The sequence below is a fragment of the Sciurus vulgaris genome, assembly GCF_902686455.1.
Source record: "Sciurus vulgaris genome assembly, chromosome: 1".
Classification (NCBI taxonomy): Eukaryota; Metazoa; Chordata; class Mammalia; order Rodentia; family Sciuridae; genus Sciurus; species Sciurus vulgaris.
In genome coordinates this window covers 181,287,853-181,314,699 of record NC_136461.1, presented here as the reverse complement: position 1 = coordinate 181,314,699, position 26,847 = coordinate 181,287,853, and the positions used below count along the sequence as shown (strand labels likewise).

At 36.4% G+C, this 26,847-nt stretch overlaps 2 protein-coding genes across 4 annotated transcripts in view; both read left to right on the top strand.

Annotated features, from left to right (window-relative positions):
* The window catches only part of RSPO2 (R-spondin 2), a 187,000-nt gene extending 172,059 nt beyond the window's left edge, over nt 1-14,941 (top strand). For all 3 annotated transcript variants that reach the window (XM_079105326.1, XM_079105327.1, XM_079105325.1), the window contains one exon: nt 13,560-14,941. In XM_079105326.1, coding sequence (XP_078961452.1) covers nt 13,560-13,675 — 116 coding nt within the window. In that variant the 3' untranslated portion in view covers nt 13,676-14,941. The remainder of the gene's footprint in view (nt 1-13,559) is intronic.
* Nucleotides 1-26,847, top strand: part of EIF3E (eukaryotic translation initiation factor 3 subunit E) — a 542,077-nt gene that overhangs the window by 228,329 nt on the left and 286,901 nt on the right. The window lies entirely within an intron of this gene.

Below are 26,847 nucleotides of genomic sequence, written 5' to 3'. Positions count from 1 at the left end.
CTTCTGATATTCAACTACATATTTACAAAATCTTTAGGGAAACTTGTCCTTGGTAGGATTTAGGGAATATATTTTATTTACAAACCAGGTTGAAAACAAACTCATGAAATGATAGAAAAGAGGATAGATATTAACAACAAAAATTCTGAGGTAAAAAATATCTTGGGTTTACAGAGCTGAAGAACTCAATATGTGAAGGAGGGATCTGCTTATAGATACAGGCTGGTAAACCACAGTTGTCCTTTTGAAAAGGGTGACTATATTTTAGTTTCCCATATTAATATTTTATGGAGCTTTTTGGACTATGTATCTTCATCTATATTCTAAGTTTTGTTAAATCTTCAGTTTTGGGTATCCACATTTAAACCTCTAATTCACTGGGAAATTCATTGCTTTTTTGTAGGTGTGAGTTGAAAAAGCAACTTTTCTTCCCTCTTGGGATAAATCATCATCCTAACATGATTTATTTAAAAGCCTATTCTTTTTTTACATTGTCATATCAGGTTTCAACATGTGCATGGTATAGTCTGTTTTGTTAAATTGGTCTGTTTGTCAATCCCTTAATCATTTCCATACTGTTTTAATTATTACTAAAAGAAAGAGTATTCAGTATTCAAGCATAGAAAATATGGAGTGTTTGTCATATTTCTGTGTCAGTGCCAACAATTATTTGATTCACTACTGCAGGTATAAACTTTAGAAAGTTTTTTAGTTGACAAATAATAATTTTGTATGCTTATGGCATATAATTTGATAACTTGATATTTTGATTTTTCTGTATATTATAGAAAGATTTGATCAGGTTAATTAACATGACCTCACCAACTTAACACAATTTTTTGAGGTGAGAATATTAAAAGTTTAGTAATTTTGAAAGATATAATACACTATTATTAACTGTGATTGTTCCTTCAATCTAAAACATTGTGCCATTTGATCAATACCTCTTCTCTCTCTTTTCCTACTCCAGTGTTTGGTAGTTACTTCTCTACTTGTTATTTCTATGAGAGAAACTTCTAGATTCCACTTTTAAGCAAGATCAAACAGTCTTTGTCCTTCTGTGCTGGCTTATTTTGCTAATATAATGTCCTCCAATTCTATCCATGTTGTGAATGACAGGGTTTTCTCCTCTTCAAAGGCCAATATTCCATTGTGTTTGTGTCTATGGAGATATATATGTGTGTATTGCATTTTCTTTATACGATTATCTACTGATAAAACTTAGGTTGATTCCATATCTTGGTGGTTGTGAACAGTGCTGAAATGAACATGGGAGTGTAGATAGCTCTTTGATAAACTGATTTCAATTCCTTTAGATATATACCCAGCAGTAGAACTTCTGGAATCATATGGTGATTCTAGTTTTATTTTTTTGCAGAGATTCTACACTGTTTTCCATGATGGTGGGACTAAGTTACACACCCACCAATGGTGGACGAGGGTCACCTTTTCTGTATATTTTCACCAATACTTCTTGTCATTCATCTTTTTTATAATAGTCATTCTAACAGGTACAAGGTGATACGTCATCATGATTTTAATTCCCATTTCCCAGATGATTAGAAATGTCGAACCTTATTAGACACATCCTTTGGCCAATCTTTCTTCTTTTGAGAATTATCTGTTTTGATTCGTTGCCCATTTTTAAATTGGGTTGGTTTCTTGCTATTGAGTAGTTTGAGATCCATGGACTTTAAACTTAATTGCACTGATCCATGTAGTTCGAGTTTCAGTACAGGTCCTTGAGTATTCCATGTTAAGACCATGAATAGTCTGTTTTGTATCACATAATAGCTCATTGATTCTTTATATATTTTTTTTTTTTTTTTTTTTTTTTGGTCAAACTTCAGGTTAAATCTGTTAGTGGAATTATAGTGATTTAGAATGTAAATTCTACTTGGATAACTGATACAATAATGATTAAGTTATTTTATTGCATCTTGATTATTGTACACTTTTGGTTTCATATGCTTTCCTTTGATAGCTGAGGTGAACTAAATTGATAGGAACATAGTAACAGTAATAAGCAGCGCCTGGGAAACTTATTAGAGAGATTGTGTCTGTGTGTACATGTGTTTAATAGCTTCCTCTGATGTTGGTTTATTTTTAATGGTTTATTTTTCTGATGTGTGAAATGCCATTTTAAGTTGCAAACAAATCTATTAACAGTAGGGTGTCTGCTAAAAATATTGCCGTATTCTGTTTTAATATCTGGTAGTCATAGACAAAAATACTAGAATTCGGGATGACTCAGCAAGGTTGTAGATCTTTAGAAACCATAGAAATGTGATGTCTCTACTAATTATGAGGTGTGCTAAATACAATTATTTAAAACTCATAGACAAATGTTTTCCCATAATTGAAATCAACTGCTTGGGTAGTAGACAAAAATTTTACAAAGACCTAAAAAGTTGTCTGGTCTTCACTTAAATAAGCATTTGCAAAAATAATCTTTTTCTTGTCCTATAAAAATAATAAGCCCTTGATCATCCTGGACTTGTATCAAACCCATGATGGCCTCAGGCTCCATTTTATGAATTTAATGGCCCAGTCATTTAACTAAATGTTTGAGAGTTTCGAAAGAGTTTGTGACTGAAAGGAGGAGCATGCAATTGACCTCCTCTTTGGTCCTAGGGAGAGTATACCTACACCATAGAGAGATGAGAGGAATAATAGCATAGTGGACAAGAGGGTAAGTGTAGGCCAGAATGCCTGAGTTCAAATCCCAACTCTGTTGTTAACTGCCTGTGGCATCTTGTGAAAAAAAGGCTGTAAAGGGAGTGTGTATTTCAGAGGGATCTTTCTGATACAATGTGAATTAAACCACGTAAAGCACTTGGTGCCTGGCACTTGGCTTATACCTACAGGATGATGATTTAAAAAGTTGGAAGCAATTCACAGAAAGCACCTTTCCAGAAGAAGAAACGGACTTGGCATAGGCTTCCTTTTTTCTGTATCCAGCTAATTACATCTTGACACCACTGTATTTTTCTTACCTGGACTGAGAGGAACTACTCTTGTCTTCAGTTTTGATGTTCCAACTCTTCATCCTGCCAATGAAGAAGCCCTGCATTTGATTGTAGTTCTAATTTTTTTTCAAGCACAATTAAAAAAAATAATTGTTTTAGTTGTCAATAGACCTTTATTTATTTATTTATATGCAGTGCTGAGAATTGAACTCAGTGCCTCGTGCATGGTAGGTGAGCACTCTACAACTGAGCTGCAACCCTGGCCCTTCAACTACAATTTTGTTTTCTTTTTTTTTTTCCCCCCCTCTAACTTCAGAATTTTTGCAAACCAACTAGAGTGCCTTTCAAAACAAACTGTTTATTGAATAAATTGAGATGTTTTGTAGAGTAAATCAAGATTCTGGAACATAAGCACAGGAGAAATGAATCTACTGCCCTATGAGTAACCTACAACATCTTGGCTGGAGCATATAATAAGGGCCCTTTGCTGAATGTCATGTTCCTCCTGACAGGGGCAGCTTGATCTGTTTTTTCTTTTTCCTCCTCAGGGCACCACCCACAAGCAGAACCCAGTGAAGGGTGTCCAGGCAGAAAGAGATTTGCTTCATTTTTCATTTTGCAAGGTAGATTCTCAGCACAATTGAGGAGGAGGTTGCCATGTGTTTCAAACACTGTCCCTTAGCACTAGGTCTCTGTCCTGCTCCAAAGTCCCTTCCCTCCCTGCCATACCCATGCAGTAGAACTGAACGCTCCAGACTTAAAGCAGTGTTAACTTCATAATGAATTACTTTTGAAGCTGAAGAAAACTCTGGACTTTTGAGAGTTATTTTTATGCTGAATGAACCTAGATTTTAAAAATGTCTGGAGGATTTTATCACTTTGGGCTTGGGAACTGCTCTTGGAATCGTAGGGCTAAACTTCTTCTGACTCCCAGGTGAAAAATAAGCATCCTGTGTTTACTTTCCTCTGGATTTCACCACGGGTGCACCATGGATACTGAGTTGGAGCTGCTAAATGTGGTGTTTGACCCCAGGAAACTGAGGTTTGCAATGCCTTAACCCCAGGGAATTATAAATCTGAGAAGTACAGGTTAAGGCCGGGTCCATTGGGGAGCTAATGGGGCCTAGGGGAACCCTGATGTGGTGTGGGGTTGGGTGGGGAGGTGATGCCTTCCTCTAGCCTAGTATTTACTTATTAATTTGTTCAGCAAAATGATTATGAGATCAAAGGCATTTTGCTGGGCACAAGGGATCCAAAGGGTACAGTGGAAAGAGTACAGGTTTAAGAACCCACCAGATGTTGGTTTGAATCACTGCTGAGCTATGTGATTTTGAACTATTTACTTAAGTTCTCTAAACCTATTTTCTCATTGGCAAAGTGGAAGTAATGCTTACCTTGTGAGTTGTCATAGAATTAGAAATAATACACATGAGGAAACCAATATGGTGCTATAACTTAGCATTCATGGGCCAGGTATAGTATTTGGAACTTGACACACATTCTTTTACCTCTCACATCAGTGCTGAGGTAGGCATCACTGCTACTGTCAGCTTAGAAGTGAGAAAAGCAAGGTTCAGAAAATGTTAAACTGGTCCTCCAAGATCCTTAGCTTAAAACTAGCAAAGTTGTGCTTTGAATCAAGGGCTGCATGACCCCAATTCCATGCTATTAAACTTCCAGAAGCAGGCCCATTCTAGCATAATGCACTCTACCTGCTATGGGGCTGGTCTTGCGAGTGACTCCTTCAAGGGCTGCTCAGACAACCATTTGACTGGTAGGTGATCAAGGAATGTTGAGGGCCCCTCTTGAGAATATGTAATTGAGTCAAAGGAGACAGAAGCTGTTTAAAGAGAGAGAGGTGAACTGAAAAGTCACAGGGTATATTCAGGGCCAGGATAGTCTACATGGCCATGTATAAGGCCAAAGTTGAGGGAGCCTGTTTGTGTTATGATTGACAAAGACCCTGTAGCTTGGTTGCTGATCGCATTCAGAGTTGTCTTTTCTCTCACTCTTAGTTGAGATTGAATTTGAGTAACTATTGTAACTTGGTTTTTGGAAAGACTAACCAGGACTTTGTGGCACATATTGTCCTTAAATTATAGCTCTTTTTAGCCATTTACAAACTATTAGATACAGCCAAACAAAATTGCAATAGAAAGTGGCAAATCTTATAAAGAGAGTTCAAAATGTTACAGGGGCACAGAGGGGCTGCATTCGTGATCCTTTGTGGAGCATGTGTCCCTCTCTTTGTCCGGTGTTCATGTGAGTACTGCTGTGGTAGGCTTGGACTAATCATGCATGTTCTGCTACAACTACCATGTAGAAAACATTGTAGCTTTTCACTTGCATGCGTGTCTTTTAGGTCCATAGAAATTGGGTTGAATCCAAATTAAATAAATGCTTGCCATATGATGATAGTCTTAAATGTCATTTCTTGAACCTTTTTTTTTTTGTTGTTTTTCATTTAGTCAATGGTTATTGATTTAAGACCAAGGAGAAGGTATTAAATCCTCTTGTTCTAATAGAATTATCTTAGAAGGTACACTCTGTTATACTATGAAGTCAGCTATGGAGGAACTTGAAATTCTTGTTATCCCCAAGCTCTTAATCTAATAAACAGTTGTATCATTTTCTCTGCAAAACTTGATGCTCTTTTTGTGACTTAAGAGTGCCACATGAACTTGATAATTTTCTGCAAAATTTATTTTGAGTGAATTTAGATCATGTAGCTGTTTGATCTGGTCATGTAGTTTGAATACTTATTCTCAATTGATGATTAAGAAAAGATATGTATAAAACACTTATAGTTCATGGTATCATAGGAACCACCATCTCACTTACCTATTGAGGAAACTGTAGATTATGCCTTGTTAAAAGGTAAGCAAAAAATAAGCAATAAGCCAATGCAATATGAATTTATAGAAAGTCTGCTACAGATGAGTTGTTACCTACGCAGTAGTACATCATGGTTCATAAAAGGGTTTTCATAGTTATGATAAGGTGGATGTCTTTTCTCATATTAGCTGTCTTCTAATGCTTTTTTGCTGTTCTTGAAAAATGATTCTATAATTTTTTTTCCCGTTACCTTTTAAGGCTTTAAAAGTAAATAGGAGAGAAATAGAAACCTGTGCTCCAAACCCAGCTCTGCTACTGGTTATCTGTAGAATCATCTCCAGATTTTTTGTGTCTCACTTGCCTAGTACCTAGCCCACTTTGCAGATACTAGGACTAGTAAATGACCCTTGCTGTTACTTCACTCACTCCACTGGCCAACCAATTGTGATCTTTTGTCAGAAATTGCCACACCCGATCAGCTTTTATCCTTGATACCAAGTCTGTGTATAACTTCTTGACCAAAAGATAGTGCAAATCACTTTTACTTTTATAACTCTTTTCATAAAGACCCAAGCAAAAGATCTGTTCTTTCCAGTTTATGCTAACTTCCCCATAAGAAAATGGCAACCTGGGTTTGTGAATAAGCCTTTCCCCTAAATCACCATTTGAATAGTAGAGTCGTCATCTTAGTATTATTTTTTCATTAGCCACTTTTACCCTCAGATAACTTTTTTACAACATTGCAATTATATTTTTCCTTGTGCTTAGGTCTCGTTACTTTTTGTTCAATCTACTACAGACCTTCCCTTTTTCTAGAAAGAAAGAAAAGAAAAACCTTCCAACTTGGTTTAAAATCAAGTATTTAAGAAATTAGAATACCAAGGCTTCCTTGAACATTAAAAACAAAAACAAAAACCACTCTTATCCAATAGTCTTAAAGTAAAAGTGACTTATTGCCCTCTTGTGGTAGAATTATATATTCATTTTTCACACAAACTGAAATTGTGGGGAGTTTTATTTTCAACTTCCACACCCAGAAACTTTGTCCTTTATGATGAGCCCAAGGTATTTATGAAAGGAATTTTAGGTAGTTTTAAAGCTACATCTCCTTTCTTATCTCATTGATCTTTAACTCCTTGAAGTCTTGTCCTTGAACCATACTTTGATAGTTTGAAGTGCCAGATATTTAAGGGCTTAAGTTAAACCAAGTAGAGAATATTTTATAGAGCAAATCAGAATCTCATCTCAATTACTTTGCTGTAGTCCTTATCACTTCAAGTGAGTTGGTAGGGTCTTGGAAATACCTTATTACCCCCGTAAGTCATTTTTATATACCTGAAGAAATTTTTTCAGAACTGTAAAATAAGGAAAATTTACAATGCTGTGGGCAGTAAACCTTAGTGTTGGTATGACTAATTATAGAGTTTAGGTGATCTTCAGGATTGGCTTTCTTCCATTTTCACCATTTTAAACGTGAAACAAGATTTTAAAAACCAAGCAGCAGTTCCCGTCAACAAGATAGGTATCAGATCTCATACCTAATAAAGTCTTTTGAAAGAAGAATTGAGAAGTCTTAATAACTGAACAAGCCATTTTGTACCATTCTGATTACAATAAAAACATGGCAAATGCTTAAGACAGAGACAGAGCCAGCGGCTCTCTGCTCAGTTCATTGGTTTTGTGAATCATTAATTAGTGTCATCTACTTAGGTAGTCTTCTGAATCCTGATATTTGAAAGCATGTTTATATGCTTTGACAAGTCCATTTTGCCAGCTATTTTGATTTTTGGATAGTTATCACATTCTACCAATAGCCTTGTAAAAAGAACAACTACTTGAAAGTTATCTCCAGATTATAGATTTTTAAAGCACATATTCTTTTATGAATATGAAATGACTAAGTGGCCACTTCGAAGAGTTTTGAGTGATCTCTTGAAATTCAAGATGCCCACCAAACTTTCCTTAGTAGGTGGCTTGTTGCTTTTCAACATTTTAATAATCTGGAGACAAACCGATAAAGGTTATTTTTTCCTCTGAACGTTTGATCAGTGCAATCATTAAAGCATTAGCCATTGCTGGTCCTTTTAAAAGATAGCTGTCTGTGAAATGTTTTTAGTGAAAAAGAGGTGTATTTCTAAAAATCCAGGTGGATGTGACTAAAATTTGCACTTAAGGAATTTAGTACTATGAATAAGAAAGAGCATTAATTCCCTTGCTTTATATGTTCCACCTTACCTGCACTTCTGACTCCCCAAGTTGATGTAAATAATAATCTGTATACTTGAAAATTGCAAAGAGATTTTTAAATGTTCCCACCACAGATAAGTACAGGAGGTGATAGATTTGTTAATTAGCTTTAGCTCTTTCACTGTGTGTGTTCATGTGTATATGTGTGCGTGCATGCCAAACATGTTGTAGACTACAAATATATACAATCTTTACTTTTCAATTAAATGTTATTCTGAATGATTAGGGACAATGAAAGGATTTTTATCTTAGACTACTTGAGACATCTGTAACAGATCCTACGTGTGCTCATCATATTTGTCTACTTGGTCTCCTTTCCAGATTTGGGGGTGGGGAAGACTTCATGAACTAACATCCATTTTCACTGTCTGAAGGATTTAGGTCAGTAGTTCTTAATCTTCAATATCTTACATCCGATTATTAGCAAATACTTCACAGAAGAATCTGCTCAACACCACACTGAGTGCCTCAAAGTTTTAGAGACATGTAATAGTAGTACTCTTGGAGAGAGATTTAATTGCTCTAGCCTTAAAATATAAAATACTCCATAGTTGAAAGCACACTTTATTGCTTCAGTAATCATAAAAAGAAGAGGTCATGAAAAATTACAGTTGGACATTTAGGTAATTTACAGTTTTCTCAGTATTATACTAAACATCTCAATGTATAAATCTTTGCTCAAGTGTAGATTATTTTCCTAGGATAGATTCCTAGATCCCAGTCAGAAGTTATGAATATTTTTTAGTGCTTTGGTACACATTGCCAGATGGCTTTGCAGAAAGACTGTGTCAATTTTATATTCTCTTAATCGATTCCAATGCCTGTCTTGTCACATTCTTGCCAGCTTTAGGTATTTTTACTTTTAAAGATCTTTGCACTGATATCTCATTTTATTTGGCAGTTTGAATTGTTTATATTTATTAGCTACTTTTTATGAATTGTATTTAGATCTTTTGTTTATTTTTATGAGCTTTTAAAATATTTTAGGAACCACCTGGCATTTTTCCAGAGAATCATTCATCATTCTTAAATAAATACATTTCTGTTGCTACTTATTCTTGGGCAAACTCAAATGGCCCATATGAGAAAAAGAAATTGCCTAATTGCTATTCATTGTCTACAACTCAGACTTTAGACTCTGGATTTGAAGCAACCTTTTCTGCTGTGCTCTAGAATGTCTCCTAACATATGTCAAGATTCACCAGAGTGGTGGGTAAACAGGGTTAACATCCCTCAATATTAGCAAATTTAAAGGAAAGCCTAAATCTCTGAAATGATTCCCAGGTCTCCATGGTGAATTCATAAAGGCAATAAAACCCAGAGCATCATAGATTTGTCCAAATTCAGACATTTATCCTGGTCTTAGATGATTACTGTTGTCAAAGTTCTAATACAGTTCATTACATTTGTCATGTGGTTTACCTTCTCTTATTTGTGGGTATATGTGTGTTGGTAGTATGGTGTGTATGTAAACTTGTGTATTTTTTATAATTATACTGAATTTTTTCTTCAGTTACCTTCTATCACATTTACCCTCACAAAGTCTTTCTAAAAAACCAGTATTTAGTAGGAAACCCTACCCAACCTCTGGACCTTACTGATGGATGTGCAAGAACCATTGCTCCTAACAATGAGTAGACTCTTACCTGGGACCTAGTGAGATGAAAATCATTTGAAGACCTTCCTTGAATGTGGGAACTTAAAAGAATGATTTTGGTGTCTGACTGGCAGCTGAGTTAATATTATCATAGTTTCATGTAATTTATGGGTCTGTCTTATACCTTGGTGCAAAATAACGTACCCTCTTTCTGATTCCAATGGCAGTAATCCACAGCTAGATGTTGGGAGTATTTCCATAAGGGATTGTTCACTTCTTGCGGTAACTGAGTTGATGATCTACTTCCTTGGATTATTTCCAGATGTGTGCAAGTCAGGGTGATCATGTTGGTTAGACTCTGGCTTTGATAATCTGGTCTTGATGGTGATATTTTACTCATCTTCCTCTCATTGTTGGTAAACAGCTTTGTCACATGATGTCCCCTGCCCATCTAGTGAAAAATAATCATAGTTTTTCATTTTACAAATGAAGAAACCAATGTTCACAAATAGAATTCCTTCTTAGCTCAGTTATAAGACCAGGCCTCGGTAGAGAGCTTCTTCCTTGAGCTTTCACCATTAAATCACATTTATTCCCTAAAAATGGTAATAACTAGATCAGTTGTCATTCTTGTATCTACATAACAGAGCTTTAAAAGTCTGCTCTATAGACCCCCATCTTGCCAGATCTTGAAGAGAGTTGCTCTGTAGTGATCTGCTGAAGCCACTATGTTCCCAAAGCACTCAGGACAAAGCCATGTAGAATTTGTAGTTAAAATAGACATGCTGGAGGTTGACAACATGCTCATAAGTTGTTTTTTTTTTTTTTTTTTTTTTTAATCTAATGGGTCAGTGTTTAAGTCTTCTCTCATAAACTTAAGAAGAGTGAAAATTTCCCTTTTCATGGCTAGTATATCTTATTTTAAATCCTTCCTGTATAGCACAAATGTGTTGAATGTGTGATAATCCAAAGTCTAGAAGTGATCCTCCAAGTTTCATCTTGTATCCACAGATGTAAAGAAATTTATGTGGAAACAGAAATTAGCACACTTACATGTCCAATAGAATTTATTTTCATTATATATTTTTGTTGGCATTGATCTTAATATATTTATTATGGTTTTGAAAATCTACGTTCAGAAGAAAACATGTAAACCCCTTCTACACCTATGTTTTAATATTTTTTATTACACTGAGTTGAGTTTAAAGTCAGAACAAACGATTATGGACCACAAAATATTTTCAGTTAATTTCGGCCTGTCTGTGGTCACATCTTGGCTAAACATCTTAAGTCTTTGGTATTTGTAATATATTCTACATGTGAAATTCGACTGGCCAGAAGCAAAACCAACCAAACAATAGCAAAGAGATGTCATTCAAAAGAGATTTCTGAGAAAAATCTTTAGGATTTTTCATTATGGCCCTGCAACCATTGTTAGTTGGATTTGGTATCATATAACCTATTGTCAAAGGAGTAATTGTAAAGTTTGAAAAATTATATATGAATAAGTTTTCAGAAGCATTTTTGAATTTCTGGAAAAGATACCAACTGTCTTATGCAAATATTGAGTTAAGTTCCCTGTTACACAACAACACATCAGCTAACAAACCCAAAGGCCATTTCTTATTGACAGCTACATCAGAATAATAAATTGGGTGACACAAAATAGACCATCTCAAAGGAGACCTTGCAGTCATTTTGCATAAATTTTCCATTAGTGAAAGTAGTGCACTTATAACTTTCAACTACATGGTCATGAAGAATTGAAATTGTGAATGTGAAATGCTTTTGTTAAATAACATTCATTATAGTTTTCTTTTAACAGAACACACTTTAAAATCTAGTAATGTTAGCCTATTTTTCCATTCAGTTAATTTTGATTTGCTTTTAAAAGAAACTCTAGGCTTTATATAAACGAAGCATAAACCAAATGAATTTTTAAAATGTAGCCAACAGTGATTTTTTAACCTAAGGAGTTTTGTAGTTTATTTAGAGAAAATAAAGTACTTGAGAAAACTTCATAATTGAAGATTCTTTTAAAATATCCTATTTTGTTAGGTATTCCTCTCTGCCCTCATTAGGTATGTCTCATCATTAGAGATAATGTTACTAAATAGTCGTAACTTTACAGCTGCTTTGATTAATGATGGCTTGGACTAAGGTTTCATTGGGTAGGATTAACTATGTTTAAAGATGGCAAAATGCCATTATAACATTAATGCCAGAATTTAATGAGAACCAGAAGTTAACTTCAAGGACCTTTATAATTTAATATGAGGGCATGATCATGTTCTCATTATTTTAATGTAGTGTCCTATTAAAATAAGTTATTTTTATCTTTTATCTAGTGATAAATTGTTTGCCTAGCAAGCATCTATTGAATATCGACATGTGCCAATCACTGTGCTAGAGTCTTAAAGAAATGATACCATTTTCCATCTTCCATAGAAACAGGCCCTTTCTGATCAGAAGAAGCAGAAAATGAGAAGCACCTCCCTTAATTTAGAAATCTCAGGCCTCCCTTAATCTTGTATGACTCTGGTCTCCTAAAACATGTATTTGCCTAATCTCTGGTTTGTTTTTTTCTTTTTCTTTTTTCTTTCTTTCTTTTTTTTTCTGTAAAAACACCTTCTCCACTGTCTAGATTGCAATGAAAAAGTCTGGGATAGTGAGTTTTGTAGGTGTGGAGAGGTTGAAGAGCATCAGTCAGAATTGAATGTGCCACTAACAGTGCTGATTCCTGTGGCATCTAATGGCTGCACCCCACAGGAACAGAAAGCAAGCTTTGTAGAACAAAGTGATCCCACAGAGGTGTGGGCTATAGGAGATGGAGAATGGCAGTTGGATGTTTTCCTAGTCGACTGAGGAATCTTTCTGTGATGAAGGTGTATAGCGGTGACTTACTTTCTGTAAAATGCCAGAGACTCTGAAAACCCTTTCCTAAAAATCCCATAAATCCTATGTGGTTAGAACCTACAGAGGGCAATGGATCAAAACCAAACATCTTGTGCTCTTTATTCTCCCCCCCACCCTCTCAATCATAAGCATACATATTTGCAAAGAAATGTTGAAACCCTCCACAGTAAGACTATATAGACCATAACCACAAGATGTAAAATACAACAGAGGCAGAGGGAAAACTGTACCCCAAAGCTCCTGGTGGAGGAAAACCAACTATTTAGTTTGTGGTTTGGGCTTCTTAGTTGCTAAGTCAAAGAAGAGAAATAGGATAACTTGGTGTGATTTTTCTGGTAGTGAGATACATACTACCAGTTCATCAGAATAAACATTCCTTTTGTTCTTGAACAACTTGCCTAGGGGTTTAGAAAAGAACTCATAAGGCACATAATGCTATCCCCATGAATTTTTTATAGAAAGTTAAAATGCATGGCACATATGTCATTTCTCATATTGGTGTTTGGAAAACGTAAAGGAGTTAATGTTAACAGCAAGACTCCCCTCCTCTGGGACAGGGAGAGGGCAGTTTGAAACTTCTGGTATATTTACTGTAGATAGGTGCTTATTTTCTTTTGACCCACTGACATGTGGAGCAGTAGAAAGATGTAAAGATGTCTAGTAAAGGGTAGCATTGTTAAAAGTAGGAGGGGATAAATGGAATTTTTGTGGCAGGATGATATTTGAAAGACTGATCTGGCCTCTGGGAGGTTTTTAAATATGCCAGTTCCCTGTAACAGGAAGATCAGTCTCTGTTTTAGACAGCATATCCAATTTAGTAAATTATTATTATTCCGTCAAAATTAATGTGAACAATTTTCTCTTTGAGGCTGCTTTTTCCATAGGTGATGTTTTCCAGATGGGTTTTGTGCAAAACTCAGTGTTTTGTGTTTTCTTTCCTAGAGAAAGGGCCTTTTCTGACATCTCCCCTTTTTATTCTCCTTCCCCCATTGTAGGGAAGAGAACACCCAAGGCAAAGGAGAAGAGGAACAAGAAGAAGAAGAGGAAGCTGATAGAAAGAGCACAAGAGCAACACAGTGTCTTCCTAGCTACAGACAGAGCAAACCAATAAAAGACATGTATGGTGGTTTTGGGGGGGTTGTTTTTGCAAAGGTGCACAAAGCTACTCTCCACTCCTGCACACTGGTACACAGCATTTATGCTGCTCTGCCCAGTCTGTTCCCAGTAACATTGTGAAAGGAAGAGCCCCAAGCATGATCTCTGGGTTATTTATGCTTTGATTTGAATCTGGACCTGCAAAGGCAGGAGCTCATTGACCTAAACCAGTGGAAGCTGTTGTAAGTGCATGACCTGTGATTGACTGGGCGCATGCGGGCACTGCGGACATGTGGGAGGTGAGGCTGTAGACCGCCACTGGAGAAGGCGCTTGTGCCTATTTATGTGAAAGAAGATGCTCAGCAGGCGAAGTGCTATTCACTTGTGACCTTTATTTCTCACATTGTGCATTTTCAAGGATAAATGTATGTGGATATCTGCTTAGTGTTACCACATGGTGTTCTCAAGCATCTGTGACCTGCAAACTGTCCTGTGATGAGGCTGCTTTTTAACTGGGGATATGCAACGGAAATTCCTGTTCAGTGCAGTGCTAACATGTACATATTCTGCTGGGGCTATGTACAAAGTCCTACTTACTGTATATTTATGCTTTCTTGTGTGTAATAAGCCACACCTGATTAATATGATGTCACTTTGTTTCTAGTGGTTCCTAACCATTGTCTGGTAAATGACTTAGTTTTGCAAATTGACAAATGTTTTGTTCCTCTTAACTTGTTTTTGTGTGTTTGGGCTTATCTCCCTTTGTAAAGATAGGATAAGCTAAGTTGTACATAGTCAAATGACCGGTGTCAAAGTTTCAATATCGGCAGACCTTCCCCAGTCCATGTGTCCCACAGAAAAAGCAGCATGTGACATCTGGCCATCAGAAGCCAGAACTGAGTCTAAGATGTGATGGCCTTATGAAACATGACCTAAAATGCGAGGAACTAGATGTAATTGTAGTACTCACTCTGCAATTTATTTCTGACTTTTAAAAACATTAAACCAATCCCTGACTTTTAATGGCACCTACCAATATTCTTGGGTCACTCTACAAGTTCATATCATGAAACCAGACACAGAATTGAGGAGAAAAGTGGTTGAATTCCTGCAACTGCTGGTCAGATAGAAACAGATTTCCATTAAGTCGGAATCCATTTCATATCCAAAACAGAGGAACATGATAGAAACTTCCCAGTTTGACTCACACAGCAGTTGTTTCAAAAGCATCATTGTCCTCTTGAGGGAACAGGTTCTTGGTTAAAAATTGGCTTCTTCTAAAAACATCTTCCTGACTGATCCAGGAGAAAATTGGAACACAAATGTAGATTGTTGAGGAAACAACCAAAGTAAGGTAAAACCTTCTTCTCACCTTGCATTGGCCAAACTACCTCTTCATTTTTGTTAATGTTTGAGTCAAAAGCATCTTATTGATACATATAAATGTCATATACATCATGAAAATATTGCTATGAGAAAATAAGCCATATATGAATGTTGTATATAACTTTAGGATTTGCATTACTCCTAAAGTGCTCACCTCCTTTCATGTCTATTTACACTATATTCCTATTTACTAAGTGGGGAGGGGTCTCCTTTATGTAGTACTTCATCGTTAATAAGTTGATGCCTGTTCTGTTTGTTGTTTTGTGCATTAAAAACTTCAAAATTATTTTTTGTGGATTTTTTTGCTTTAGAGATCCATTTAGGAAAAAATGCAATACTTCAACAGTACTACCTCCAAATAATGGTACTTAAAAAATTTAAAAATCTTTTAGTATTTCTAGGACACATTTCAGTATAAATTATATTGGTTAAAAGTGACAATTTGAGACCCAGAGTGCCTGAATTCCAATCCAGAGTGATCTGGGATAAATATCTCCAGGACTCAGTTTTGTTATCTGTGGAGATCACAATATCATATGCACATAGGCTGTGTTTTAAGGACTAAAATATGTAGTCAGTTCTCCATACATGTAGGTTCTACATCGGTGTACTCAACCATGAATCAAAAAATTTGAAAAAATTTTGTACTGAATGTCCTCTTGTCATCGCTTAAACACTACAGCATGACAACTATTTACATAGCATTTACATTGTTTTAGGCATTGCAAATTAAATGGAAGGATGTGCATTTTATACAAATATACATTTGACCTGACATGAGCATCTTTGGATTTTGTCATCCATGGAGACTCCTGGAACCAGTCCTGGGAAGATACTGAGGGACAACTTTTGCGGTGCTGGGGATTGAACCCAGGGCCTTGAACCTAGGGCCTTGTGCTTGCAAGCCAAGAACTCTACCAACTGAGCTATATCCCCAGCCCGAGAACTGTCTTTTAAAGATATTTGGTGACATATAACACACTTACCTCAGCATGGTATATTTTGAGTACTACACAACTTATTACCTATTTTTCATTGGATATTATTTCAAAAATATTTTATCAACAGACTATATGAATGTATTCGTATGTTTCAATCTATCGATCGGTGCCTAGCCGTTGTTTGCTAAAACTCACATTCTCATGGGCATTTATTTATATCTACTTCCTTTGTCTCGTTATAAAAATATGTAATCTGAACTCATTGTGTATTTGGGATGCATTTGGGGAGAAACCAATTGAAGTCTTGCAAATAGGAAATTTAACATCAAAAATTGATTACATAGGTGATAAATGAACCAAGAAGTCAAGATGGTTTACCAGGACAACCTAGAGAGTATCACTCTTAGGGTGAAAAGGATTACTAAAAAGGTACAATTTCCAGAATTCCAGGTCCCCACAGAAGAATTAGAACAATAACTGAGACTAGAGCTGGAACCAAGGAAACTTGTCAGGTAGGAGCTGAAATCGTAGAGATGATCTGGTCACTGTGAAAAATGTTGCTTGAGCCAAAGTGAGAGGGAGGAAAAGCAGACTTCCCCCTTTCCCTCAGCCTTCAGTGTCTGCCATTTTCCAAACCTGTTGGAAAAACCATCGGGCAAAGGATTCTGGGTAACATTCCCTATGCATTTCTGTGATGCATAGGGTAGCTCTAAGAGCAGATCATCATGAGAACCACCAAGGCCTGCCTCCCAAATTACTCCTCTTCCTGCCTTCATAGTTAAAAGTATCTTTTATCTATCTTGTTGCTTAAACAAAGGTCCTTGTATTTATCATTGACTTCCATGGTTCCCTGTGTAGGATCAATTGCTGAATTCCAATGAGTCTGCCTTAGAGACATCTCTTCATTTTTTTCTCCCTCTCTTTCCTTTCTTTGTTTTAGGCCGGGTCCTCTGTTCCTCTAGGTTATTTCATTATTCCTAAATATTCTTATCCCTAGCTTCATTCCCTCCAATTATCCCTTTATTTTTTCACCAATTCTTATTTGTCCACCTATTATCTTGCTAAATACCTCCATGTTCCTTAGTCTTAAATTTTTCCACATTGGATGCCATACTGTTTAAAAATGATTGAAAGGGCTAAGATGATTTTTTTGTAAAATCTTCAGATGTTCCTTTATGGTAAACTTTGTCATGCTCAGTATCTTAGTTGATACTTTTGCAATAGTGAAGATAGAAATATAAGGGCAAATATGGCTTTAAAAGTAGATGGTAAACATGCTAAATCAGATTAGGAGGCTGAGAGCTGTCCAAAAAGTGTTGAATAAAGGTTTAGACAGATTCCCATATGATTCTATGATGAATCATTATAGCAAACTGCCATGTGCTACCTCCTTCAGTTCTAGCAGACATTGCTAATCACATGCTTTTGACCTCTGAGTAAAACACAGAACCTTTTCCAACAATGGGGTTCCAAAGGAATACCACCAACAGATTGGAGTTGACAAGAGAATCACAACTTTTTGCTTCCCAGGTTCAAATGCTCCTTGGAACATTTCATGTATTTTTCAAACTTTTCCATGAACATAGCCTTAAAGACAGAGAAAAGCAAATTTCTAACTCTGGGATTATAACCAGATGCAGGTATATTTAACTTGATCTTATTATAAAAGTGCACGCACAGTTTGCAATCTACTCAATGAAGTGTCTTTATTTTAAATGCAAAATTAGTCCCCCAATATCCCCTCAAAAATCACCTTCCAGAAGACATACCCTGTTCATTAGGAACTGAGTTTTACATTCTTCTTGGCACATAGCTACTTATCATAGGAGAAATGCATATCCTTAAGAAACTGAGCAGTAGTCCTTTTGTAGAGGCTTTGCTGACCAATTCCTCTTTAGGTTTTATAACCTCAGCTCAGATGGTGGCTTGCTCTTCACATGCATATCCAGTTTTTGATTCTCTTCTAGCTCCTTCTGTCTTGCTACTTTGGTTGTGACTCAGCCATAAACCTTATTTCCCATGACTCTTTTTACCATGTTCAGCAAACCTTTTTCTGTAAAGAATCATAAGACAGATATTTTAGGCTCTGTGGACTATATGGTCTCAGTCACAATTGAACTCTGCTGATGTGCCCCAAATCAGCCATATTCAGCAAGTTAATGAATTGGCATACTATGTTGCAATAAATATTTTAAAACATATTTCATAGTTACTGTGTGTTGTCATGACTCAATTTTTCCGAACATTAAAAAAAAATTTAAATTGTTAGCTAACCATCCATGGAAAAGAACATGGCAGGCTGGATTTGTTGATCCTACCATGGAAGATAACTGGTTGGTTCATGCACTGCTTCCCTTGCAAACTATGAGAGGCTGCCCGCATCTCTGTCTCCACCATCCACGCTGCCCCAGGGAGGAGTCCAATAATGAAGGTGTTGAATGCATGTGTCATTTCAATGACAGAATGGTTAAAATAGGGGATAAGTCTCAACTTTATATTGCCACTTCTAGTTTTCTCTCTTATTGGCCATAGGATGTGTTTATTCCAGGTCCAGATCTAATGTGAAATATTAACTTAAAAGGCATTATTTTTTCCAGTTTCTCTAACTTCTTCACTGATTTAAATAGCACCACTATCACCCAGTGTGCCTCAGACCCTGCATTCTAATCAGAAAACTGTAGACATTGTCTTCTATCTCTTCATCAGCAAGACCTCACCATCCTTTTACTGTGATGCATGTCAGTGGCTTTCTCTTCCCTTTTTTGTAGCCCCAATCTATGTGAATTGATGCTGTGGGCTCATTTTACACAACCAAGAAGACACTTTAAAATGATTATTCAAAATACTTACTGGTAGGGCTGGAGAAATAGCTCAGTTGGTAGAGTGCTTGCCTCACAGGCATAAGGTCCTGGGTTCAATCCCCAGTGCTGCAAAAAAAAAAAAAAATTTACTGGCGTCTTTACTGTGCTTATGGAGCCCATACTTCCTTCATTGTGCCTCCCATTATCTTAGCACATGATCCTTATTAGTGTTTGGCTCCAATGTTCTGTGTTAGCCTATGAAAACTGAGTATGCACCCAATGCCCTTTAAGTATAAAACCTTGTAGATAATTATTGCAGATAATGATTGACTGCTAGATAATTTTTAGGCCAATGTTTGGTATCATCATGAGGAATTCTTATGGAGTCAAAACACGTGACACAATAAAGGCAGGGGTGTCAGGAAGGCATCTATGAGGAAGTGTCCTTTGACATGAAGCCTGAGTGATGAGCATATGAAAATCTGGGAAATAATGGCACAGTGAAGACGTTGGAAAGAACTAGTGCCAAGGTCCCGAGGAGCAAGCAGGGTCAGGATGATCAAAGTGCAGACAAAAGGGAAGAAATTTTGGAGCACAATCAGGAGGAAATGGAACCAGAATAATCTCAGAAATAAGGAAGGACCGTGAAAGCTTGGATTTTAGTCTGGGAAGAGTATTGGAGGACTTAAAGTAAGGCAGTGACATGCCCCAATTCCTGGTGCCCTTCACTGTGGTCTGCTGTGTAGAAGATGAATTTTCAGACTGATAGGCAGAGACACAAGATAGCAGGCCATTGTGATAATCAGATGAGATTAATAACATGGGTTAGAGAAGAGTAGAAAGAGAAGTGGTTTGAACCAGGATATGTACATTGGCAGAAGAGTCCCCAAGACATGCTGAATTGAATGTGGAGTGAAGGAAGAAAAGGAACCAAAGATGTCTCCTAGGTTTCTTTTCCTAAGCAGTGGGGCACTTGGGGACATGGAGAAGACTAAAGAATAAGCCAGTTCATCTCTCACATGCTAAGATTGACATGAGTGTAATGTCTAGGCATAGAGGGAGCTGGATATAAATTTGGAGTTTAAGGAAGAGGTTGGGGCTAGAATATAATTTTGGAATATATCAGTATATAGATGGCATTTAGAACCATGGAACTTTATTGGGTGACCTGGGGAGAGAATATTGAAGGGAAACAGGATATTTTCAGACACTCAAACCTTAGATAATAAGCAGAGCATGAGACAATATAAAGAGATAATAAAAGTGTACAAGGAGGAAAATCAAGTGCTGATCCTAATTAAGAGTGATCAAGAAGAGTTTGGATTCAAAAGTTTATGTAGTTTCCTTCCCCCTGTTTCAGAATAAAAATATTGGGCAAGTTGAAGGACAATTATAAAAATTTGTAATAATTGAGGGTTTTGGTCTTCTCAAATTTATTTCCTATTGTATATTCCAACAATGAAACTTAATGATACTTTATAATCTCTTGAAAATGGTTTTGATGTAGAAAGCACTGAAAATATGTCAATACTTAAAGGTTTGGAAACTACTCTTCACATAAATGTGGAAACTACTCTTCACATAAATGTGATAATGATACTTAATTTCAGGTTACTATATCACCTACCAATTTCATCTACCTTTATGATGAAATAATTATCTCTCAATGACCCTACAAAGAATTTGCCTTTATTTCTTTCAAATTTAATAAAACATATCAAGTGAGCAGCAAAAACAAGCATTCTGTGAATTATAGGTCCTTGGGTTTGTAATTTTCAACATGAGGATTTTTAAGCTTGTAATTATTGAGTTACTGTGGTAGCAGCTCTCTGATGTAAGAGCATACATGTTTGAACAGTTATGTATTGCACGTGCACACAATCATGTTATTTAATAGGAAAGCAAGATGGTGGTAAGAGTACTTTATTTCAATTTTCTGTGTAAAAGGGGACACTGAAAGTTTTAAATACTTGCATTCTATTTTTAAATTAAATAAATGTGTTCCTGATCTTGTTCCCCATCACACAGACTTGTCCTTGTTTGCTCAATTCTACATAAACTACCTGTAAGAACTCAGTGTGGTAGAGACTTCTTTTAGTTATTCACAGCCTGTTCTCTCCTCTCTGATGCACCAAGGAACATTCAATTTCTCAATCCTTTTGAGTCATATGGGTCCTGTGGCTGCTTTTAATCACTGGGGTTTGGAAGAGAGTTATGTGTCAATTAAGGGTTGGACACTGAAGAGCATGTATACCTCCTACATGATCTCTTTTTCCTTTGATTCTGACCACAGAAGCAGAACATCGAGGTTAAAGAACCTGGATCACTGAGCCACTGGATAGAAAACAGTTGCCTTGCATGACTACCCAAGATTAATCAGAATTTTCCCAAGCAAAAAATAACTATTTATTGTATTAGGTCACTGAGATTCTGGGGTCATTAGTTAACTTGGTGGCTCTCTCTGTAATGCAGTATTATGGTTAGCTTTTTCTAGGAATCAAGAAACTATCTTAATTGAAATCTGATCAGTAGATACAGAAACACAGGAAAAACAAATTATTTGGAATTGCATTGAGTTTTTATAGCACTTTTGGTAGTATGGCCATTTTGACAATATTCTGCCTATCCAAGAACATGGGAGATCTTTCCATCTTCTAAGGTTTTCTTTCATTTCTTTCTTTAGTGTTCTGTAGTTCTCATGGTAGAAGTCATTCACCTCTTTTGTTAGGTTAATTCCCAAGTATTTTATTTTTTTTGAGGCTGTTGTGAATGGGGTAGTTTTCCTAAATTCTCTTCCAGAGGATTCATCACTTATGAGCATTGATTTTATATCTTGCTACTTTACTGAATTCATTTATGAGCTAGAAGTTTTCTGTTGGAATTTTTCAGCTCCTCTAAATATAGAATTATGTCATCAGCAAATAGGGATAGTTTGAGTTCTTCTTTTCCTATTCATATCCCTTTAATTTCTTTGGTTTGTTTAATTGCTGTGGCTAGAATTTCAAGGATGATGTTGAATGGAATTGGTGAAAGAGGGCATCCCTGCCTTGTTCCAGTTTTTAGGGAGAATGCTTTCAGTTTTTCTCCATTTAGAATGATATTGGTCATAGACTTAGCATAGATAGCCTTTACAAGGTTGAGGAATGTTCCTACTATCCCTATTTTTTCTAGAGTTTTGAGCATGAAAGGGTGCTATATTTTATCAAATGCTTTTTCTGCATCTATTGAAATAATCATGTGATTCTTAACTTTAAGTCTGTTGATATGGTGAATTACATTTATTGATTTCTGGATGTTGAACCAACCTTGCATCCCTGGGATAAAACCCACTTGATTGTGGTGCACTATTTTTTAAATATGTTTTTGTATGCAATTTGCTAAAATTTTGTTGAGAATTTTTGTATCTATGTTCATTAGGGATATTGATCTGAAATTTTCTTTCCTCAATGTGTCTCTGTCTGATTTTGGTATCAGGGTGATATTAGTTTCCCAATTAGGTACCTCATAGAAAAAGAGCAAGCAATCATGAAATTCATTTGGAAAAATAAGAGACCCAGAATAGCTAAAGCAATCCTTAGCAGGAAGAATGAAGCAGGGGGTATCACAATACCAGAACTCCAACTATACTACAGAGCAATAGTAACAAAAATGGCATGGTATTGGCACCAAAATAGACAGGTAGGTCAATGGTACAGAATAGAGAACATGGACACAAACCCAAATAAATACAATTTCTAATACTAGGCAAAGGTGCCAAAAACATGCAACGGAGAAAAAATAGCCTCTTCAACAAATGGTGCTGGGAAAACTGGAAATCCATATGCAACAGAATGAAACTAAACCCCTATCTCTCACCCTGCACAAAACTCAACTCAAAATGGATCAAGGGCCTTGGAATCAGACCAGAGACCCTGCACCTTAAAGAAGAAAAAGTAGGTCCAAATCTTCATCATGTCGGCTTAGGATCAGACTTCCTTAACATGACTCCCAAAGCGCAAGAAATTAAAGCAGGGATCAATAATTGGGATAGATTCAAACTAAAAAGCTTTTTCTCAGCAAAGAAAACTATCAGTAATGTGAAGAGAGAACCTACAGAGTGGGAGAAAATATTTGCCACACATACTTCAGATGGAGCACTAATCTCCAGAATTTGTAACAACTCAGAAAACTTTACACCAAGAATGCAAAAAACCCAATCAACAAATGAGCTAAGGAAATGAGCAGACACTTCACAGAAGATCTACAAGCATCAACAGATATATGAAAAAATGTTCAACATCTCTAGTAATAAGAGAAATACAAATCAAAACTACCCTAAGGTTTCATCTCACCCCAATTAGAATGATGATTATCCAGAATACAAGCAACAATAAGTGTTGGCGAGGATGTGGGGAAAAAGGTCCACTCATACATTGCTGGTGGGACAGTAAATTAGTGCAGCCACTCTGGAAAGCAGTGTGGATATTCCTGAGAAAACTTGGAATGGAACCACTATTTGACCCAGCTATCCCACTCCTTGGCCTATACCCAAAGAACTTAAAATCAGCATACTACAGTGATGCAGCCACATCAATGTTCATAGCTGCTCAATTCACAATAGCTAGATTGTGGAACCAACGTAGATGCCCTTCAATTGATGAATGGATAAAGAAACTGGTATATATACACCATGGAATATTACTCAGCCATAAAGAAAAATAAAATTATGGCATATGCAGACAAATGGGTGAATTTGGAGAACATCATGCTAAGTGAAATAAAGCCAATCTCAAAAAGGCTGAATGATCTCTCTGATAAGTGGAGGATGATACATAATGGGGGGTGGGAGGGAGGCAAGAATGGAGGAAGGATGGATTGTATAGAGGAAAGAGGGGTGGAAGGGTGTGGGAGAAGGGAAAAATAACAGATTAAGACAAACAATACAAAAAATTGACAAAATAAATAGTTGGTTCTTCGAAAAAAATCAACAAAATTGATAAACCTTTAGCCACACTAACAAAGAGAAGACGAGAGAAAAACCAAATCACTAAAATTCGGAATGAACAAGGAAATATCACAACAGACAGGATTGAAATACAAAACATAATTAGAAGCTATTTTGAAAATCTATACTCCAACAAAATAGAAAATTTCAAAGACATCAACAGGTTTCTAGAGACATATGAATTGCCTAAACTGAACGAGGAGGACATACACAATTTAAATAGACCAATTTCAAGTACTGAAATAGAAGAAGTCATCAAAAGCCTACCAACAAAGAAAAGTCCGGGACCAGATGGGTTCTCAGCCGAGTTCTACAAAACCCTTAAAGAAGAGCTCATTCCAATACTTCTCAAAGTATTCCATAAAATAGGAGGGAACCCTCCCAAACTCATTCTATGAAGCCAATATCACACTGATACCTAAACCAGACAGAGACTCATCAAGGAAAGAAAATTTCAGACCAATATCCTTAATGAACATCGACGCAAAAATTCTCAACAAAATTTTAGCAAATTGCATACAAAAACATATTAAAAAGATAGTGCACCATGATCAAGTGGGTTTCATCCCAGGGATGCAAGGTTGGTTCAACATCAGGAAATCAATAAACGTAATTCACCATATTAATAGACTTAAAGTCAAGAATCACATGATTATTTCAATAGATGCAGAAAAAGCATTTGATAAAATACAGCACCCCTTCATGCTCAAAACACTAGAAAAAATAGGGATAGTGGGAACATTCCTTAACATTGTAAAGGCCATTTATGCTAAGCCCATGGCTAATATCATTCTAAATGGTGAAAAACTGAAAGCATTCCCCCTAAAAACTGGAACAAGGCAGGGATGCCATCTTTCACCACTTCTATTCAACATCATTCTTGAGACTCTAGCCAGAGCAATTAGACAAACCAAAGAAATTAAAGGGATACGAATTGGAAAAGAAGAACTCAAACTATCCCTGTTCGCTGATGACATGATTATATATTTAGAGGAACCTGGAAATTCCACCAGAAAACTCTTAGAACTCATAAGTGAATTCAGTAAAGTAGCAGGTTACAAGATCAATGCCCATAAATCCAACGCATTTTTATACATAAGTGATGAATCTTCAGAAAGAGAAATTAGGAAAACTACCCCATTCACAATAGCCTCGAAAAAAATAAAATACTTGGGAATCAATCTCACAAAAGAGGTGAAAGACCTCTACAATGAGAACTATACAACACTAAAGAAAGAAATTAAAGAACACCTTAGAAGATGGAAAGATCTTCCATGTTCTTGGATAGGAAGAATTAATATTGTCAAAATGGCCATACTACCTAAAGTGCTATACAAATTCAATGCAATTCCAATTAAAACCCCAATGACGTATCTTACAGAAATAGAGCAAGCAATTATGAAATTCATCTGGAAGAATAAGAAACCCAGAATAGCTAAAGCAATCCTTAGCAGGAAGAGTGAAACGGGGGGTATTGCAATACCAGATCTTCAACTCTACTACAAAGCAATAGTAACAAATACGGCATGGTATTGGTACCAAAATAGAAAGGTAGATCAATGGTACAGAATAGAGGACACGGACACAAACCCAAATAAATACAATTTTCTCATACTAGACAAAGGGGCCAAAAATATGCAATGGAGAAAAGATAGCCTCTTCAACAAATGGTGCTGGGAGAATTGGAAATCCATATGCAACAGAATGAAACTAAACCCATATCTCTCACCATGCACGAAACTAAACTCAAAATGGATTAAGGACCTCGGAATCAGACCAGAGACCCTGCAGATTATAGAAGAAAATGTAGGTCCAGATCTTCAACATGTCGGCTTAGGACCAGACTTCCTTAACAAGACTCCCATAGCACAAGAAATTAAAGCAAGAATCAATAACTGGGATAGATTCAAACTAAAAAGATTTCTCTCAGCAAAGGAAACTATCAGCAATGCGAAGAAAGAGCCTACAGAGTGGGAGAATATCTTTGCCAATCATACTTCAGATAGAGCACTAATCTCCAGAATCTATAAAGAACTCAAAAAACTCTACTCCAAGAATTCAAATAATCCAGTCGACAAATGGGCTAAGGAAATGAACAGACACTTCACAGAAGAAGATCTACAAGCAATCAACAAACATATGGAAAAATGTTCAACATCTCTAGTAATAAGAGAAATGCAAATCAAAACCACCCTAAGATTCCATCTCACCCCAATTAGAATGGCGATTATCAAGAATACGAGCAACAACAGGTGTTGGCGAGGATGTGGGGAGAAAGGTACACTCATACATTGCTGGTGGGGCTGCAAATTAGTGCAGCCACTCTGGAAAGCAGTGTGGAGATTCCTTAGAAAACTTGGAATGGACCCTCCATTTGACCCAGCTATCCCACTCCTTGGCCTATACCCAAAGGACTTAAAATTAGCATACTACAGAGACACAGCCACATCAATGTTCATAGCTTCTCAATTCACCATAGCCAGATTGTGGAACCAACCTAGATGCCCTTCAGTTGATGAATGGATAAAGAAGCTGTGGTATATATATACAATGGAATATTACTCAGCCATAAAGAATGATAAAATTATGGCATTTGCAGGCAAATGGATGAAATTGGAGAATATCATGCTAAGTGAGATAAGCCAATCTCAAAAAGCCAAAGGACGAGTGATATCGCTAATAAGTGGAGGATGACACATAATGGGGGGGAGGGAAGGGTTAGTGTTAGGGTTAGAGTTAGGGTTAGGGAGGGGGGCAAGTATGGAGGAAGGAAGTACTGTATAGAGGGTAAAGAGGGGTGGGAGGGGTGGGAGGAAGGGAAAAAATAACAGAATGAATCAAACAACATTACTCTATGTAAATTTATGATTACACAAATGGTATGACTTTATGCCATATACAAGCAGAGAAACAACATGTATCCCATTTGTTTACAATAAAAAAAAAATAGTGAATACTAACATAAACTATGGACTTGAAATAAAAAAAAAAGAAAAAAAAATGGAGAAATCATGACTGTTGTATAGCTATAAACATGAACATGCATCAAGTATTTTATTTATTATGATACCATAAC